We start from the raw sequence: 18,383 nt of genomic DNA, 5'->3' as shown, positions 1-18,383 counted from the left end.
GTCTGCGATGAGGTACCAGTGTATTTTCTGCAGAGGTTGACAGGAGGAATAAATAAGAAAGTAAATCAAGAGCAAGCCACCATTGACAAAGGCGAGCTTCCCACACAGCTTAAAGCCCAAATGACTGGAACATAAAAGAGACTGTTTAGGAAACTTGCCTTAATGCAATGAGATGAAGGCTTGGCCAAGGTGGGGCACGCGTTCGGTATATCGTGACGTCACTCGCGTGGCGCAGAAGAAGATGCCCACCTAATAAGCCTCGATCTGGACATGGTCGCAGCGTTCGTTGACTTCGGGATGAGATGGGCAAAAGGTGAATCGAAACACGTCGTTTAATTTAATCAGCAGTTTATATTTGTCTGATCAAGTGAGATTTCATAGAGCTGAGCACAACCACTTATGAATATAATACATCGACTTGAACAGTTTTTTCTTATAATGCGTATAACAACTGAAGTTCTTTTTGACAACATGTACAAATAAATAGGGGATGTTTGTGTGATAATAATTTACAATATCCATGTATTCAAATATCACATTCACAATACAACAGCCTCATGAGTCGAATAAGAATTTCTTAAACAGCTTTTGATAAAGGTAACATCTAATATTCGGGATATAAAAATAGATATAGTCATCAAAGTGCAATGGAAGGGAGTAATCAAAATCGCGCCCTCGGGCACATGCAACAACAATTATGACAACAGCCGGGTTCAACAATTTTTTCTTTAAAAGATCAATCAAATGTTTCAATAGTATGTACAAAGAGTTAACGTTATTTCTGATAGTCGCTATTTACAAATTTTTTAATATATACATCCGCATGGTATATAATTATAATAGTAAATAGTTGAATGAAATTAGGCCTATGGTATTTGTACGCTTGTTTTTTAGAGTGGACAGCACCACCAACTAACATAGATATTCTTGATGCGGGGTGTGATACTATTAAAGGGTAGAAGGACAGTCGTAAACTCTCATGGCATCTACTAGAGTGCACTTTAGGTGTGCTCAACGGAGAGAACTGCGCCGGACTTGCATCCGTCGCAACACTCTCGACTGTGGTAACCAGTGTTGGGAACAAATCGAAATTTACGCGGTCTGACTCTGAGCTAGTCGAAACGAAACTACACAACATAAAAATTGACGAAAATGATCTAAGTTTCTGCGTGTGAGAGGTTCAATTAACGGAAAAAAAAATCAAGGAAAATTAAAAGACAAAACGAAATCCCAACACTGCTGGTAACTATGGTTTGCTGAACAACTTATGGCCTCGCATAATCGACTGGATTTTGTTTTGCTAATCTTACATGTTAGTTGCTCAAGACACTTCGTTAAGGCATTCTCGATAAGACAGCTTCTCTCTTATAAACACGATTACAAGAAAAGTTCGTCAATCGGTCCTGAAATTTCCTGTTCAGAGTGTGCGTTTGGAGACTTGTATTGACTTTGAATTGGACTATTGACAACTTTTGTTGCATTAACAAAAAAAAAATTACAACTTAAGCGATCAACAATTTTGTTCTCATATATATCATCTATAATAATATAAAAAGAAAAAAAAAAACACTAGTACGGAATGTATAAAAAGTTTTAAAATGTGTTATTTGGCAACAAGTTTAAAACAGTTATAATAATACCTATTAATTATTAATTAAAGCCATTTTTTTGTTATCTTGTCTCTAATGTTAAGAACTATTTAAATCAGGTGTCTCGGACACAATAAAATATAGATACATCAACAAATCGAAACATTTACAAAAATAGGATCTGATATCAAACAACCAGTGCAAAAATCAGTCTGGCAGCGTATAGAACTGGCTCGAGTTGCCGGTTTAGCATGTATTAAAAAAACATACATACATACACTGACACTTTGTTCCTTGAGGTCCACGAGAATAAATATAAATCGACACAAATGGCACACACGTAGACGGGCCAGTGGCGTAACCAGGGAGGGACCCAGCAAGCTAATTTGCCTTCACATCATACTGTGGTCTGCCGACGCCGTCGCGCGTCGGCGAGCGCACGATCCGTCGGGGTCCAAAATGCGTTCGATGGTCGATGTATTTAATTTATTAAAAAAATCTTATAAATTTCGATCGTCGTCGTCGGCGTGCGCCTGCGATCGCCGCGCTTCGGCCTCTGCAAAAATATGAGCGTCAATTTACCGTGTGCCGGGTCCCTTGCAAACCGTCCTCTAGTTACGCCATTGAGACGGGCGCAGGGCCAACGGAGGAGATCATGGGTTCAGGTCGCGCGTAGTGCGTTTTCTTTCATTCAATTCGCACGTAGATGAGCCGAGCGGAGTCGGTGCCGAGATCACAGTCGTCGCGTATGAAGAGAACACATTCGCCGGCAGATAGCTCGGCGGTGGGCAATTCTCACAGAGTCGTCGTCACCACCGGCAAGGATAGACTGTCCTCGCTGGTGACCGTGTGACTTGCGTGCATGTGGTGCTGCTGATGGGGGTGCAGGTGGTGGTGCTGTTGCTGCGGCGGCTGGTTCGCCCCCTGCTGCTGCTGCTGCTGGCCCATCTTGCTCTCCTTCTTCATTCGCTGCTTCAGGTGCACCTTGGCGTGGCGCTTCTTCTCGTCGCTCCGCGCGAACTTGCGTCCGCAGACGTCGCACGAAAAGGGCTTCTCCCCCGTGTGCGTGCGGATATGCGTCGTGAGGTGGTCCGACCGGGAGAAGGATCTCATGCAGATCCGGCACTGGAACGGCTTCTGGCCCGTGTGGATGCGAATGTGGCGGGTGAGCTCGTCCGACCGGGAGAACCTCCTGTCGCAGTTCTCCACGGGGCAGGCGTACGGCCGCTCGTGCACCGGCGTCTTGCTCGGCCGATTCGGGTACTTCCGCGGCTTCACCGGGACAAGCTTCAGCGGGATGGGTGACTGCTGATATACCTGCGAGAGGATCTCGTGCCCCTTGCTCGTCGAGGGGTTGTACTCGGCCAGCTGCACACCGTACGCAGAGTTCGACGTCTGCTGTCCGATCTCACTCGAGCACCCCGCACTGAACGGTTCCTGCTTCGGCACCAGGTTCGACGCGCCCGGCACCACTAACGCACTAGAGCTTTGCGGACTGCCGTAGTCCTGCGAGTCCCATTGGTACTTGGCCGTGCTGGCCACGAGCGGCTGGCCGACGCGCGAGTACACCAAGTCCTGCTGCTGCAGCTCGAGCTGCAGGCTCGTCGACGTCGCCGAACAGCTGGGGTACGACGGGGGCTGTTTCAGGCTTCCGCAGTCCATGCTCAGCATGAGCTGCTCGGCCTGCGACCGGTCGTCGTACTGCGTCCCGGCGGGGCTCGGCGTCGCCGAGGGGTACTGCTGCTGCGGGGACTGCGAGCTGCCCTGTCCCAGCAGCCCAAACATCGCCGGGTAGATGGGCTTATCGCCGCTCGACAGCAGCCACGGGTTCACGGCTGACGGCGAATGGGCCATGCCCTGCGAGCTCATGCCCAAAGGGCTTCCGGCAGGCTGCATCTGGATGTTGCCCGACATGCCCGGGCTCGACGCCGACGTGTAAACGCTCCGGTGGTGCATTTTACCCATGCTGCTCGCGTGCGACGTACCCGTCGCCGGATACATGCTAAGGGTGCTGTGATTCGTGTTTTCCTCTTCGCGAAGGCTGGGACTCAACGCGCTATCTTGAGGGGTCCCTCGCTCCCCGATATGGCTGCTCGACGGCGATTGGTGCGGACTGACGGAGTGCTGCTGGGGTTGTTGTTGGGGTGCTTGCTGCTGCTGCTGTTGCTGCTGCTGGTCCAAGGTGAGCTCCTCCGGGTCTAGGGAGCCTGCAAACAATGCACAAGTTAGGGTCGTGCTCGATCGGAGACGAATGCAGAGTTGCAGGTCTGCAGCAGCTGACAAAGTGCCGACGTAGACGCATTTCATTCATGCAAGTGGAAAAGGTGGTTTACGAGCTGTACACGTGCGACATCGGTACTCGAAAGTGGTACTCGACTCAACAATCGACAATTTTATTTTATTCGTACGGTAACATAGATTTAATTAGGACTGACGAAGAGATCTTGTACATAATAGGTTCATATTCGCTTTCGATATTTTTCGTTTGTTTGTTTTAAATTTTACTTAAATCTTTGTTTACGTTTTAATTGGCGTTTTCTGTTACCTGTCTGCGTCGATATTCGATCGTGAAAAGAAAATCATGTTTTCGTTTTGGTGCGTTCGGATGAGCATGTGAGCATCATATTCGTGGTTCGCTTTCGACGGTCTCGGATAATAATAACACTATAAAGCGAGTTGCGAGGTTGGACCGTTCGTTGGATTTGTTGATTTCGGTAGCAACAGTGTGTAGGAAAGAAAGAGTAAAATAAAAAATAAAATAAAATAAAATCGTATCGTTTGTATGTGATGATTTTCGGATGCATATAAAAGTTCGGTGGTTGCCGTCGCCGCCGTCGAGAGATAAGATAATGCGGGGTTCAATATGTTGCGATCAATAACGTGTAGTAAAAGGAGATGAATGGGAGATATGTTTGAATGGCCCGTGATATTGATCGAGGGTGGTATCATCGCGGCGGCGGTTCGGCGAGGTCGGGCGAGTCCAAAAAGCATCATCGTCGTCGGTCGGAGGAGCACTTGTTGCCTCATGGCGACGGTGTCGAGTTTGGCGATCGGAATCGTTTCGGTATCGTGTACTAGGTATAGTGAGATTATGTGTCAAAGTCTTGTGCTGGATCGATTCGATATAGACATAACACGGTGACGCAACGGCTATTATTATACTATACGGTGGCGCGGAGGAGAGTGTGTTCGTGCAGGCGAGGCTCTGGTCTGGTCGTGGCACCAGGTCCGGCACGCACGTAAATATAGCCCGTGGTGCACCTGTGTGGACTCACCTGTGATCGGCGGCGGCTCGACGACGGTGGAGGGCCCGAAGAAGGAGGGAATGTCGCCCGAGGTGGTGACGGGCGTGTTGAGGTCGCCCGGCTGCGCCTCTGGGGCGGGCGGCTCGTCGGCGGCGGTGCAGGCGGCTGCGGGCGCGGGGCTGCCGCCGGAGTCGACCGTGGTGGCGACGCTCTTGTAGAGGCACGTGTCGAAGCTGAGCACGTTGAAGTGGTGCGCCGCGGCCGCCGCGGCCGCCGACTCGGTGAGCAGGAAGGCGGAGTGGTGATGGTGATGGTGATGGTGCTGTGCGGGCAGCGTGTCCAGGCCGTCCATGATCATGGTGGCCGACGGGTTGGGGAGACTCGCCGCCGCTGGCCCGCCTACCACAGAACAAGGGCTTGTAGCGCCGGCACGCACTACACTGGCGTCCTCGTCACCACTCGTGTCGAGGGTGGGCCGGTGACAAGACGCCCGACGGGGTCGTTCTCGGTCAAGGATACTCGTCGATCTGCGCACGACCTCCTCGCACGAGAGCTTCTCAGAAACTGGTCGCGGCGCGAGCGCTACTTTACTTTTATGAATGGAGTATCTGTTCCATATTTGGAAGTCGCAAACAAGGGGCGAGCCAATGGGAGCGCGCGACCCCTCCACCGGCCCCCCACCGCCGGCGAACGTAACGTGACGTCGCGATGACGTAACACGGCGCTTACCGTTCGACTTGTGTTACACCTTTACACAATACCGAAACCCTAGCGATCGATCAAAAACCCTTCGACCCGAAAATGTGCAAATCGACCCGGAATTATGGCGGCCGACTAAATTTAGCGACGTACGGCAAAATAATAACACGATACTATTTTTGAAAAACATCTGTTGCCGCTATTTAAAAATAACAACGGCTCATACGAATCACGAACCAAAATAAAATCAGCTGGCAAAAGACGGGGGCTGACTAAGGCGTCGTGACGTTTACATTACATAATTACGACAACTAGAAACCGAACAACAACACCATCATGACAGCAGGAAATTTTCACAAGGGTTAAGGGCGAGCTCCCTCCTCCGTGACGTCAGTTCATTCATGAATCCGCTCCCCTCCGGCCGGCATGGCGACGCTCCCTGCAACAATCCCCACTATTGTTACCCCAACCATCCCTACCTGAAAATTCATTGAATAATGCCAACATCTCCCCGCAATTTATTCATAAATACGTCCCTTCCTTCCTGCCATCAATGAAAGTGATACATCAAACAATTTTACAGCGAAAAATCAATACTACCAAAATGGACGCGCGCCTCTTCTCCACACGACGCCGAACCGCATGGATCGAAGACGCTTTTCATTAACATTGTACAGAAGAAAAAAAAACTTTCCCTTTATACTTTACAACACTTCGGTTTCTCGTACTTCTTTTCTCATTTTTACTCCTTAAACAATACTCGTGTGTGTTGTACATCGTTGACCATCTGGAGCTTCCCACCTCGTCTACGAGGGTGTTTATATAATTCAAATTATCGATACACGACGAACGATCGAAAGATAATCACCCGATTTTCGATTTATTATTACGTGAGGTGTCTCTGTGGTATAACATGGAATAAAATGGGGGCGAAAAACATCGTAATCAGTTTCTATCACATCATTACATATTGTTCTTTTTGAATAACTGCTTGTAAATTTGAAAATTAGTTGCACGCCATTAAAAATTCGAATTTTTATAGTGTGATTTTAAATAGGTATACTGAGGTATTTAAGAAGCTTAGATTGTCTATCTATCGTAGAACTTGACACAACGAAAATTTTTAACAAATACAAGAATGAGAAGAAAAAAATGGAAACGAACAGAAAAAAATTGAACTACGGCGTATCTTAATTTGAATTTTTAAGAGAAAATTGGAAAGTATTGGCGCGAATTTTGTTTGAAAATCCTAATCTATTCGTTTTTTTCTTCCACAATCGAACGACCCTCAGCGAGTAGTATAACTTTTTATTTATTATTCTAGGATTTGAAAAGAACTGGAATATTTCTATTTTCAGCGAAGTTTGAAAAAGTATCTCACTTATTTTTATAGACTCTCTTCTGGATCTCCATTGTGTATAAGAAAATGGCGCATATTATGTACATATATGGGCTCCTGCGTTGCTCTGAGCCTGGACTAGAGGCTCAATTGATTTTGTACTCTTTCGGTCTAAAAAAAATATTCATAAACAACACATACCTAATGATGCGAGTTATTTTAAACCTTACTTTTATTATTTTATAAGTCTGCAGATACCTAAAATTTTATAAGATGTAATTCCTGTTTTTCTGGTACAGAATTTACACTATATGCACATACATGACTGAGGTGTTTTTTTTATTTTCACATTACTGAGTGGAGTATGCACGAACATCCAATATACCAAATAAACAATAACCCGCATACATTTAATTAAACTTTTTTGGATCTTTGCATTAAATTTTCAGAATATTTACGTTTTTTAACGAGTTGACAGACAGTTGTTGAACATGGAAAAATTGTAGCAGGTAATTACATGCATAAATTTCTGTAATTTCCAGTAGCGTGTTAGAACAATTCGGTTCATATTATCGTATCTAATTGTGAAAAATGTGTTATAAATACGGACGTACTTTTACCCACATGTGTTTAATTAGGTATGTAGTATTTTAATACATGATTAAAAATTGGTATATCTACAATAAAATTCAAAATTTAGAGGGATTTGGATTTGCTACGTTTTGAAACGAGATTTTCAATTTTCCAGAATAAAAAAAAATATTCTTGTTACATGTTGCTGTAAGTCACATTTTAATTAAAATAAGAAAAGTGGTCTACGCGAAATAAAAAAAAAAGTGAACAAATATATTGCTATTACTCAAAAAGTTGCCGAAATTAGAAATAATTTAGGTAGGTACATAGATATACTTTATCAACTTCGTCTGTGTATTAAATAAAAGACTATTTTTGTGTTTTCATCAATTCTTTCGAAAGTTCTGTGGTAAGTTGGTGTAGGTATGTATATCTTTATAAATCTTTGATGTAGAGTGGATCAAAACGTCAGTTTATCTTGGTGGGGTTCATGAAGAGCAAGGCCCCTTTTCGACCCAATAATTTGGGCATCATCATTGTGAAGATAAGTATAGGTTGATGATTTGACTGTTGGCGATGTCAAAAAACCGTTAAAAAGCGGAAAACACGAGGAAGAGCCTTGCAAGGCTGTCGAAATCATGAATAAGAAGATGAGGAAAGGCAACGGAACCGTCGGCAAAATTTTGACGTGACGTCGAAACAAGCGTTGGCGTATTTAAACGAGTGGGCTTTAAGTATATGTGGTATAAAACTGAATATGTATACGTATATAACACAATGTTATTATGTAAGTAACGCCAAAAAAGGGGATATTCAAATAACCAATAATTACGGCAATAACGTAGGAGTTGCTGGAAATGTATATGCATAGGATATGATTAATTCGAGTAACTTAATGAATCCTGTTACCATTTAGATGGATAAAATGGTGCTTAGAAAATTTTAAATTATTGGTATTGTCTCATGGTATGACCGGTTAGTTCCGGGACCGAATCGATAGTTATTAATTTATTCTTTGTGCTTGTCGCTGGGCTAATCGCGTGTCATGGTATACATTTTCAGTTCCTACACCAATAAATCAAAGTTGTGTAATTGAACGCCATGCATTAATAACTCAAATTATCTTGTACAATAAGTGCACACTTTCTATGTTAATGCCTAGCGATTATCTAAATGGAACAAGACGAATGAAATTTGACACATTAGCAAGAAAATAATGATAATTGCATACGCGAAGAACCAACAAACGCCGTTTCGCTGCGGTTTAATTCGCGTTTTATGGCAGATGATAATAACTTAAATTAATAGGTGTTAATACTTTATAGATGTTTATGTTTACTGAAATTTTTCATTCATCGCGCGCTACACATGAAAGAAATATGACGAGAATGTGTCGTAACTGGCAAGAAATAACCCCGGAATTAAACAACGTTAAAACAATAAGAAAATTACATTACACTACAATTTTAATTTTTTTTTTTTAAGAATTCCCAACAACATAGAAAATATAAAATCCGCTGCGGCACGAATAACTTGAGGAAAAAAGTTGTTTGTAAATGTGTGCATTTGTCAGTCGTGTGAATGACTTAAAAGATACATATATTTTAAAGTCGTACGCTGAATTTATGAATAATTTTGCAAGTCCTCCTTGATTGGTGCATCGGCGAGTCTCGTCGGCCGAGCAGGTAGTTCCCAAGTCGCCATTTTTAAATTGTATTCGTCGAGGCAATGTTTTTCATAAAAAGTGATAACGATCCACGAATTAGAAGCAATCGTTTGACATTCGATATAATAAGATCGCGGACAAGTTCTAGGAGCGATGTAAATGTCAGCCAATCAGCGGACTTCTTTTAATCATCCTGATTATGTTATTGCTACAGTGCGATGGCCTGTACCTGTATTTAAATACTTTAAAGTAAATGTTGGTTTTCACAGTACATAAAGTGGAATTATTTTTGCTAAAATCGTGTGGTGGCATACGGTATGTTTGTGTGTTACATAGAGAACTTTGAGATGGGTTTATTTTTAAATTTATGAATATTTAGTGTGATTTTATTTTTATATTAGGAGTGGTATTTTTAGGCTAACTACGCGCTTTGAACGAGTAAAGTATGTAATGCATAAATAATAACGCGGACAAAATTAGCCGCGCGATCAGTCGAAAAAAATTTCATTAGGGCAGGAAAGCGTTACACGGACGTGCGGTGGCCTGTTTCTGGCGAAAAAAAAAAATGCATCGAAAGGTGGTGTTAATATTAGTTTTAATTACGCTAAAACTAAAAGTAAGTCTGATTAGAAATGTGGGTTTGAAGAAGAAAAAAAAAATTCAAGGCACGGGTGTCAAACATCGTCACTTTTTGTTGGATTCAAAAAACCTACCACCAGATGTTTCACAGTTTTTTTTTTTTGTTCATAAACAACTCATAATTTATGTACTGGTACAGGCAGATTTTATTTAATATTTAACGAAAATTGAAAAAACTAGTAAATTGAAGCAAACAAACAACCTTATTAATTCGCTTTTATATCTACCAAACAAAACCGAAACATTTCGGTGTAAATAATAGATAGTTAAATTTGCCTAATTGAGGTTGATATGGTTAGCCACATCCTCTGTTGTCAAATATTGTTTATAGGTATTTGATTTCAGAAAAGAAATGTATTTTAATTGGAGTTTCAATTATATTTTAAAATCGAAATTTATGTAATTTTATTACATAAACTGGAATTACATAACAGATTAATAAAAGCTATATTCTTCATATAATAGACCTATGTCGAGTATCATCTCCATAGAAATTTGGAGTAACCAAGAACGATAACATGTTTTTTCTTGTAAATCGAGATACTGTTTCCAAATAATACAAAGTATCATTAATCACAGCTGTTGTTAATTTTATTTGTGCTTGCAAATTTCACGTTCTTATGAGTCAAGTATTCGATTAATTTGTAAACTCAATCACTGGTTTGTAAAAAATTGCAATATCGAATTTAACGCAAGAAAAAGTAATTTTGTAAAAACTAGATTAAGATTAAAAAGTTAAAGAGTTTTTAATCTTAACATTTTAACATAACCAAACACATTAGTTTCTGTATAACACGAACAAAGTGTTTAAAATTGTCTTGTGAATTTTCGTTTATTATTTCTGTACGATTGTGGTTCCATTGTAGAATTTATTTCATGTTGTAAGCGTTTTGCGAAATAGAAACCAAGGGAATGTTTCCACTTTTGGATCTTCAACACAATTGCGTAATTTTATTTCTTTTTTTTGTTTACATTATTTTCCGACGTTGTAAAAACACGTAAGTGATGAAATAAAAATGTTTTTTTTTTTTTTGGACTGGCGTCCAAATCCAGGGGATACTGGCGTAGAGGAAGGTGGCACAATGTGGACTACTTGATTAATTACCGCCGAAATAAATGTGTCAATTAAAATAAAAAAGTTTATGAAAACATAAGAAAATCAATGGGGCATAGTTTTATGTTTAGCTGATATAACTTCCATTTATTTTCTTTGCTTGGTTGCGTGCGCATCCTGCCCCTTCTCTAATTGCTTACTACTTAAGCATGTCTTATAAGGCACCGTTTTGAGAATTTGAAACTATTTGGAATGTGATTTGTATTGAAATATTTTTATTACGACGTCACCAGTTTGTAGGATGGAAAATAAATTTGGTCAGTGTTTTAATAACCTTCACGATAAAGTCGGTATAATAATTTCGGACAGTATCTATATAATAAAAAATATAAATAACCAGCAAAAAAGACATGTCGACAGATTAATACAAACGGGATCGATATTAATAAAATTAAATATATATAAAATGTGTTTTTCAGAGGACAAGTAGGGGAAGTAGCACAAATCTGGATACTTAAGCTTTAACCAAGTACATCGTTGAATAAATAAATATGTAAATTAAAATAAAAGTTAAGATAACAAAGAGTGTAAAATGGAGTAAAACAAGTAAAAATTAAATTATCCAATCCTGATTACAAAGAAGATATTTAATGCAAATTTGTTTCAGGCATGTTGTTATAAATGCGATATATGATATCTTGTATTTGAACTAATCTTTGTACCTTAAAATTAAAACGAAATGACGCATAAAATTGTATCTATGTTTCAAGGCCATTTTCGTGTGTTGTACGCGTAGCGCACGTCCAATGTGACCGTCGCCTTTGATGTAACAACGTGGATATCTCTTTTCTGTAGTAATTGAGTCTAGGATTAGAAAATAATAGCGACTTTTATTTGTGTCTATACTTGCGTAATTAGTAATTCTTATCATTTTTACAATAACATAGTGATCCGCACAACACAACACACATTTTTTGCATATAGGAAGTGCAAAGTGTTATTGTAAAGTGAAATCATCATATTAAACAATCATCAAATTATATGGGCCATTTGCACCAACTATGATTAAATTTTAATCAGCGATTTATCAGTACAAAAACCATTATTGACACAATTGTTTTCATGGCACGTAATCGTAATTTCAAATTAATTATTCTTGGTACAAACGGTCAGATAAAATTTAGATTGAGTTTTATACTAGCTGAGGTAATGAAAAACACCGAAGTAAACCATACTAGTCTTAAATATGACATAATTATGAACGGTGACCTAGAATGCTTATACATCTTAGGTCATGGTAAACTGCAAACTCTATCCTCGAACAATAAAATATCATTTTTGTGGTTTACTGATGATGTCTTAGTCTATTTATGTAAACAAAGTGATGATAACGTCGCGCATAAAATTGATAAACACTCTAATACGGCAGTGTAAGGACAGACATGAGAATAAAGTGAAGGTTCATTATTTCTTAGCGGGTGTCATAGTGGTAATATGTGGGGCACAGTTGAGCGTTTATTGCAAATTATGACATAGCAAGAACTTAATTTAATCTGTCATTAAATCAGCCTTGTTGGTTTTTGTGCAAGTTTATCACTAATTTAGCAGTAAAAGCAGGGGATAATTTTGGGTTATATAAGGGTTGTCCGGTTAAGAGTTGTAGAAAAATGACCTAAATAGGTTTGAAGGTGGTGTGGACTGAGGATAATAAGGTCTAGTGGACTGTTTGTAATATCCAGTCAAAAACATAAATCAGTCGAACATCTCTTATGTAAATGATTTCTACATACATAGGTATGTATATTACGACTAACGATAAAAGAGATTTTAAAGTAATAATAACAGTATAATATAATTATCCGTAAAACAAATGTAAGGTTATTCTGTAAACTCAACGACTCTAAATAATGGAAGGTGTACCGGGATCACGAACCGTCTATGACGGAGGCAATCTGTACAAAGGGGTTGGCTTTTTGAGGTTATCTTGTGTAAATGCACCACACAACCTTAAAAACCTTATTTCTATTTGCACGAATTGTATATAGGTGATGTTGAACTTGAAGTTACTTTTTTCGAGTAACTGATGAAATTTTCAGGTGAGATGGTTTGCGACTTAGTGGTTTGTATCCCCTAGTGCGAGAATAAATGCTACGTGGTTTAGGTGAGCGTTTATAGTCCACCGCAACCGCAAGCCAATAGTCTTCCGCCATTCGCGGTGCGCATGCCGGCGCTCTTGTTTCCGATGACGTATCGCGTCCGAAGACAAGGAAGGCGAATGAAGGACGTGCATAACGAATGGCACAAGCACATAACAGACAACAGCAAGTGTTAGGTTATGGTGAGTGACAGACCTGCAGCCGAAGAAGGTCCGGCGGCGAACCAGAGCGCGACGAGGTCGTCGACGCTGGACGTCGTCTGTCCATATCCCGTCGGTCCGTAGTAGTACGGCGGGGCGGCGAAGGCGGCAGCGTCCAGCAGTCTGGCGCGTCCGTCCGGAGGAGGCGGGGGCGGCTCCCGGCCCCTGCCCCCGTCCAGCAGCAGCTGTTGCACTTGCAGTATGTCCACGAACTCGTCGCCACCTGTTGCCGCGGGGACGGCGTCGTCGCGCTCACTCCTGCTGTCGTCGTGTTCCCTGCGCATCGTCAGAGCTAGCATCATCGTGGAGGCGCCCGGCACCGGAGCGGGCCCCCGCTGCCATGCCGCACTTCGCACCTCGAGCTCGACGGCGACGGCACTGCACTGCTCGGCCACGGACACGTGAATGAGCGCCGGCGGACATGTGTGGCTCCCGCTCCTCAACGCCAACACCGGCCGCCTCTGCGGGCCGTGACGTCACGCGCGTCGTCACGGAGCAGCCGGTGCGTGGTCCGGCCCCAGGTCACGGAGGCACCGCGGCCGGCCTCGAACCCGCGCTTCTTCCGAGACGCGACCACGCGCCTTTTGGCACACGTCCCTCTACGTCATCGCGACGAGGCGCGCTCGCGGGCGCCTCCACGAAAGGTAGCAATTCGACGCGCTCACGCTGATGTCACCGTTGACTCGTGCCGGTGCCGCATGAGGCGGACGCCTATTTTTAACGGCGACTCTGGAATATAATAGAAGCTTGCCAGCGACGGAATTCGCGCCTAGGGGAGGATGGGTGCGAACACAAACAGACGCGGATTTTTGCTTGCCAACAACTTGATGGCAAACGTTCCACCGAGACAACGTATTAGTTGGTGTTTTTTAACATCGACAGGTAAAACCAGTATCCTTATGAACATAAATAAAATCGAAAGTCAGCCCAATAGACCATTCATTTTTAAATAAACTGAGACAAATATAGGCGGCTATTATCAAAAATTTAGTTCTTAATTTTAGGCAGGGGCGGAGCTAAAGCCACAACTACCTTACTACAATACTTGGCGGACCGGTGTGAAAACTTGCAAATGCCTGAAGAGGACCCAATAAACAAACTGTTTTCTTCAATTAAATAGTATTTATTTTGTCTTTCACAGCTTTATTAAAATTTAGAAAGAAGATTAGGAAGAAACGACACATGGTACGCTGTTTTCTCCCTAGAATATGAACAAGTAGTTTCCCGTTTCCGTCGGTCTGTCGTTTGTCGTCTGTTCACGATTTTATTAGATAAATGATCTCCGAAACTACTGGACTGATCGTTATGAAATTTTAGATGTATTTTACGAATATTATGCTGATGATAAAACGATAACCAAAATTTTTCTGATCATCCCCACACAATTTGATGAAGTTCTTTGCGCAGAAAATATTATTTCAATTTTATGAAATATGTAATACACTTTATATCTATACTTATAGTTGACGAATGCGGCTTTATTTTTGCCTTTGACATTCAAAATTTTGGAAAAAAAATTATAACAACATTTTGATGACGTGATCTTAAAATTTTGCTGGATAAATTCTGTCTAAAATGTACAAAATATTATGAATGTATTCATATTTTTTAGAATTCCTTATATAAGGTTAGTCAAAGTAAAGAATGGAGCAATTTATTTCATTTTTCCCAAATTTTCGCAATGTCTAAAGTGATATATGTTACATAAAGAGTGATTAAAAAACTCTCTAGTTATTAGTTGATCGTCTTTTTGCGGAAACCTAGGTCGCAGAGAACCACCAAATCTACGCAGATTCTTTAACATCTGTCACAACTGACGTTTGAATTTCCGTGTTTTGTTTAGTTGATTGTTTATAACTCGTCCTGTAACTGGTCCTTGAATTTCACATACAATCCCTTTTTTTTATTTAATTTATTTAATAATTACAAATATGAATTTTAACACAAGTATTTTCAAAATTTTAATTTTCGAGCATGTTTCATGACCCTTAGGACCCCTAGAATACGAAAACATTAGTCTCGCGTTTCTATCTGTCTGTCTGTCTGCCGTCTGTCGTCTGCCGTATGTCCGCGTCTGTGTCGATTTTTTTTAGATAGATAATTTCCAAAACAACTCGACTGATCGTTGTGAAATTTTACATGTATTTTACGAATCTTGTGTTGATGATAAAACAATAACCAAAATTTGTCTAATCATCCCCACCACCGATGATATGACATCATTTTCAACTTTTATAATAGTAAATGTTATTTAATTTTTATAAAATAGCATACATACATACAATAAATAAAAAAAAATCAAAATTTTCTAAAAATATTTTACCATTTAACTTTGAAATTGCAAAACCGAATGTTCTGAAATCTTGCAAACGGTTTAAGTTTATCGGAAACATGGTAAATCGTTATTCAGAATTTATGCGTTTACGACACCCTAAAAACTAATGACATGATCTCAAAATTTTGCCGATTAAATTCTATCAAAAATGTGCAAAATGTGATGAGTAATTTGTCATTACATTCAATTTTTTAGAACTGCTTATATAGGGTGACTCAAAAAGATTAATCAATGTGTTAATTTATGTCATTGAATAAATAAGGAATGACTCACTCCATTTTCCCAGAAATTTGAAAATACAGTACTGTTATTATTAGTATTATACTGCACCTATCCAAATTGATATACGTGTTGTTGCAAAAATGTTGCAAAATTTTGTAAAGAAAAAACTTATTTAAAACATATGTGTTCCACGTTTCTTTACATTTACGTTACATTATATAGATATCTATCTTTGTTTTAACTTACAGGGGTTCTAAAAAAAAAAACCGCAAAATCAAATTTTGTAATTTTTTGAGAAAGCTAGATTGTACTTAAAGGGGCGAGGGAAGTTCCGTCGAAATAACCTTCAACCAATTTTTTATGTTAATGACGATTCTGGAAAAGTAATACTTGCCAGGGCCGGAGTTTACTTGTAGGGCAATATGGATGGGAACAAACGATAGATAGAACGTCGCTATTGGCTGACGTTTTTACTATCGACAGGTAAAACCAGTATTCTGCAAAACGAACATCAATGGAGCCTTGAATAAATTGACACAAATAGGCGGCTACTAGTAAAAATTTGATTGACATTATCACTGTCGACGTACGCGCCATGGCCAACTAGAGCAGAAATTTAAAAAATCACTCCGAGATTAAAACAAACTTTTAATAAGTATTAAGTTTGAAAGTTCATAAGGATCTTAAGTACATAAACTCAAATCCATAAGGTTGTAACCACTCCCTAGTGTAAATTTTAAAAAATTACTCAGTGTAAATCTGTATTTTAGTAACCTGGTGACATATTTGGTGACCTGTCAATATAATGTCAGTTCACTCATGTATTCGCGACATATGATTACGTTCGACTTCACTGCAATTCTTGCACTCCTGCACAGGTTATTTCATAATTATCATTGTAACTTGTCGCAATATTGTAAAAATTGATAAACAATTTTCAATAAAAACAGGATAACCTGAGTCTTCATGGTAATTATGATACAAGAGCAACGATAAATTGAAACGTGTTTTATCTTTCATCTGTAGAAAGAAGAATGCCACCTGCTGTAATTTAGACTTGCAGTCGATACGTTAACGAATTACGATAAAATGAACCCAAAAATATTGTGGTCACGAATGAAATCAAATATTGGGCTGGTGAAAAAACGAGGTGAATTGATTTATTTGTTGCTGCTTCATAAAAATTACTTTACAGTTGGGGAATAACTGAGATATTCAGAATTTGTTTAAATTATTGTACATGAGTATACGTGATAATTATATGTGTGGCTAACTATGATATGATATGACTCGAAGGACCAGCTCTCTCGACTGAAATGATCAATCTCGCGAGGAACACCAAAATTGTCTATAATGGGTAGATCACCTTAGTTAGTCGCAACGGATGACCAATTTTTCATCAAAAAAATGGGACACCAACAAGTCTTTAATGTTATGTTTAATAACTCTAATATTTGGTACGACTTATTATTTACAAAATGTACAAGAAATTAGGTTGAAGGCGATAGGTCTGGCAATGCTCCTCCGTCCTGAGGATTTTAGTGGTAATAATGAACAAAATGTAACTTCACAAATTTCAGAAGCTAAAATAATAGGTATGTTGAAAATAATTTGACGGCTTATTTAAACTTACTGTTACAGGAGTGGTTAGAAACATTGGCAACACATAGACCAAATAACCAAAAAGCAATTATTTTTCTGTTGTTAACTTTCTTAAATCTGAATCCCATTGATTTTAATACTCGACGTAAAGTATTTAAACTTGCTGTATATTCTGGATGTTCTTTCACAAAAATAAACAAATCCTGAAGAGTAAAAAACTCATTTTTTTTTGTTTTTGTCAAATATACGGTAGGTTAGATCTTCTTTAAATTCCAAATTTAAATACCACTGCGATTTTTGTTTTGGTTTCCACTTTGATTCTTGTAACGGTTCTCCAGATTGGTGTTGGGTTATAATTTTGTGGGCTATATCAGGAACACTATGGAAAGGATAGTAATTAATGTTAAGTTTACAGGGAAAGTATGCAGTGCTTGAATTTAATGAGAGACATTTAGTTGTATTGTGTAGGATATAAAGAGTGGGTATAAAACTTGAAAAGACAATGTTGTACTAAAAAGCGAGATATACACTTTCAACTTGAGGTAGTTAAAGTCCTTCGACAGACCACCATGTTGTAATAACATGAAAAAAGTTCCGAATGTCGATACGTTACTCTCATAGTATAGTACTCTCTTTCCATGGTATAAGAATAACTACATACTGAAAAGATTTTTACAAGCTTGAATTCAAGTTCTCGGGAGGATGCTTGGGGATAAGCAAGTTTCAATTCATTGTGGCAGTTGGCAAGTGCCATTTTCATCTGCTTATTTATCACAATATGCCGTGTTGGTACCATTTTTCAATGATATGGTTTAATAACAAACTGTGAGATATTTAAATAAAACTCTCTCGTGCGCAATTGTCAAATTTTGACACATGCGCCGTTACCAATCTGTTAATGTGAAAAACACCATTGGCTGTAATGCCAACCTTACAATTTAACGAGTGGTTACAACCTTATGGATTTAACTGTAGGTATTAAAACAAATTTAACTTCTTTTGATACTTTGTGTCTAAGGCTGTAGTTTTCCGTTTTTCTTTTTTGGAACTTTTTCCCCTGCTAG

At 39.8% G+C, this 18,383-nt stretch overlaps 1 protein-coding gene across 2 annotated transcripts; it reads right to left on the bottom strand.

The window, feature by feature from the left end:
* Window positions 1-348: 348 nt before the first annotated feature.
* LOC135127037 (early growth response protein 2b) lies at window positions 349-13,570 on the bottom strand. 2 transcript variants are annotated; one of them, XM_064053332.1, is made up of 3 exons: window positions 13,156-13,570; window positions 4,865-5,233; window positions 349-3,796 (listed from the first exon to the last, which is right to left on the bottom strand). In XM_064053332.1, the coding sequence occupies exons 1-3, from the start codon at window positions 13,460-13,462 to the stop codon at window positions 2,385-2,387; spliced, it is 2,088 nt and encodes a 695-aa protein (XP_063909402.1). In that variant the 5' UTR covers window positions 13,463-13,570; the 3' UTR covers window positions 349-2,384. The 2 variants fall into 2 exon arrangements, with proteins under 2 accessions (XP_063909402.1, XP_063909403.1); XM_064053333.1 differs by lacking the exon at window positions 4,865-5,233.
* Window positions 13,571-18,383: the final 4,813 nt, after the last annotated feature.

This window comes from Zophobas morio, unplaced genomic scaffold (genome assembly GCF_036711695.1).
Source record: "Zophobas morio isolate AGI-343-1 ecotype UQ-CSIRO unplaced genomic scaffold, CSIRO_AGI_Zmor_V1 ptg000011l, whole genome shotgun sequence".
Lineage (NCBI taxonomy): Eukaryota > Metazoa > Arthropoda > Insecta > Coleoptera > Tenebrionidae > Zophobas > Zophobas morio.
The sequence above is the reverse complement of the archived record's forward strand: the minus strand, read 5'-3'. Positions and strand labels throughout refer to the sequence as shown.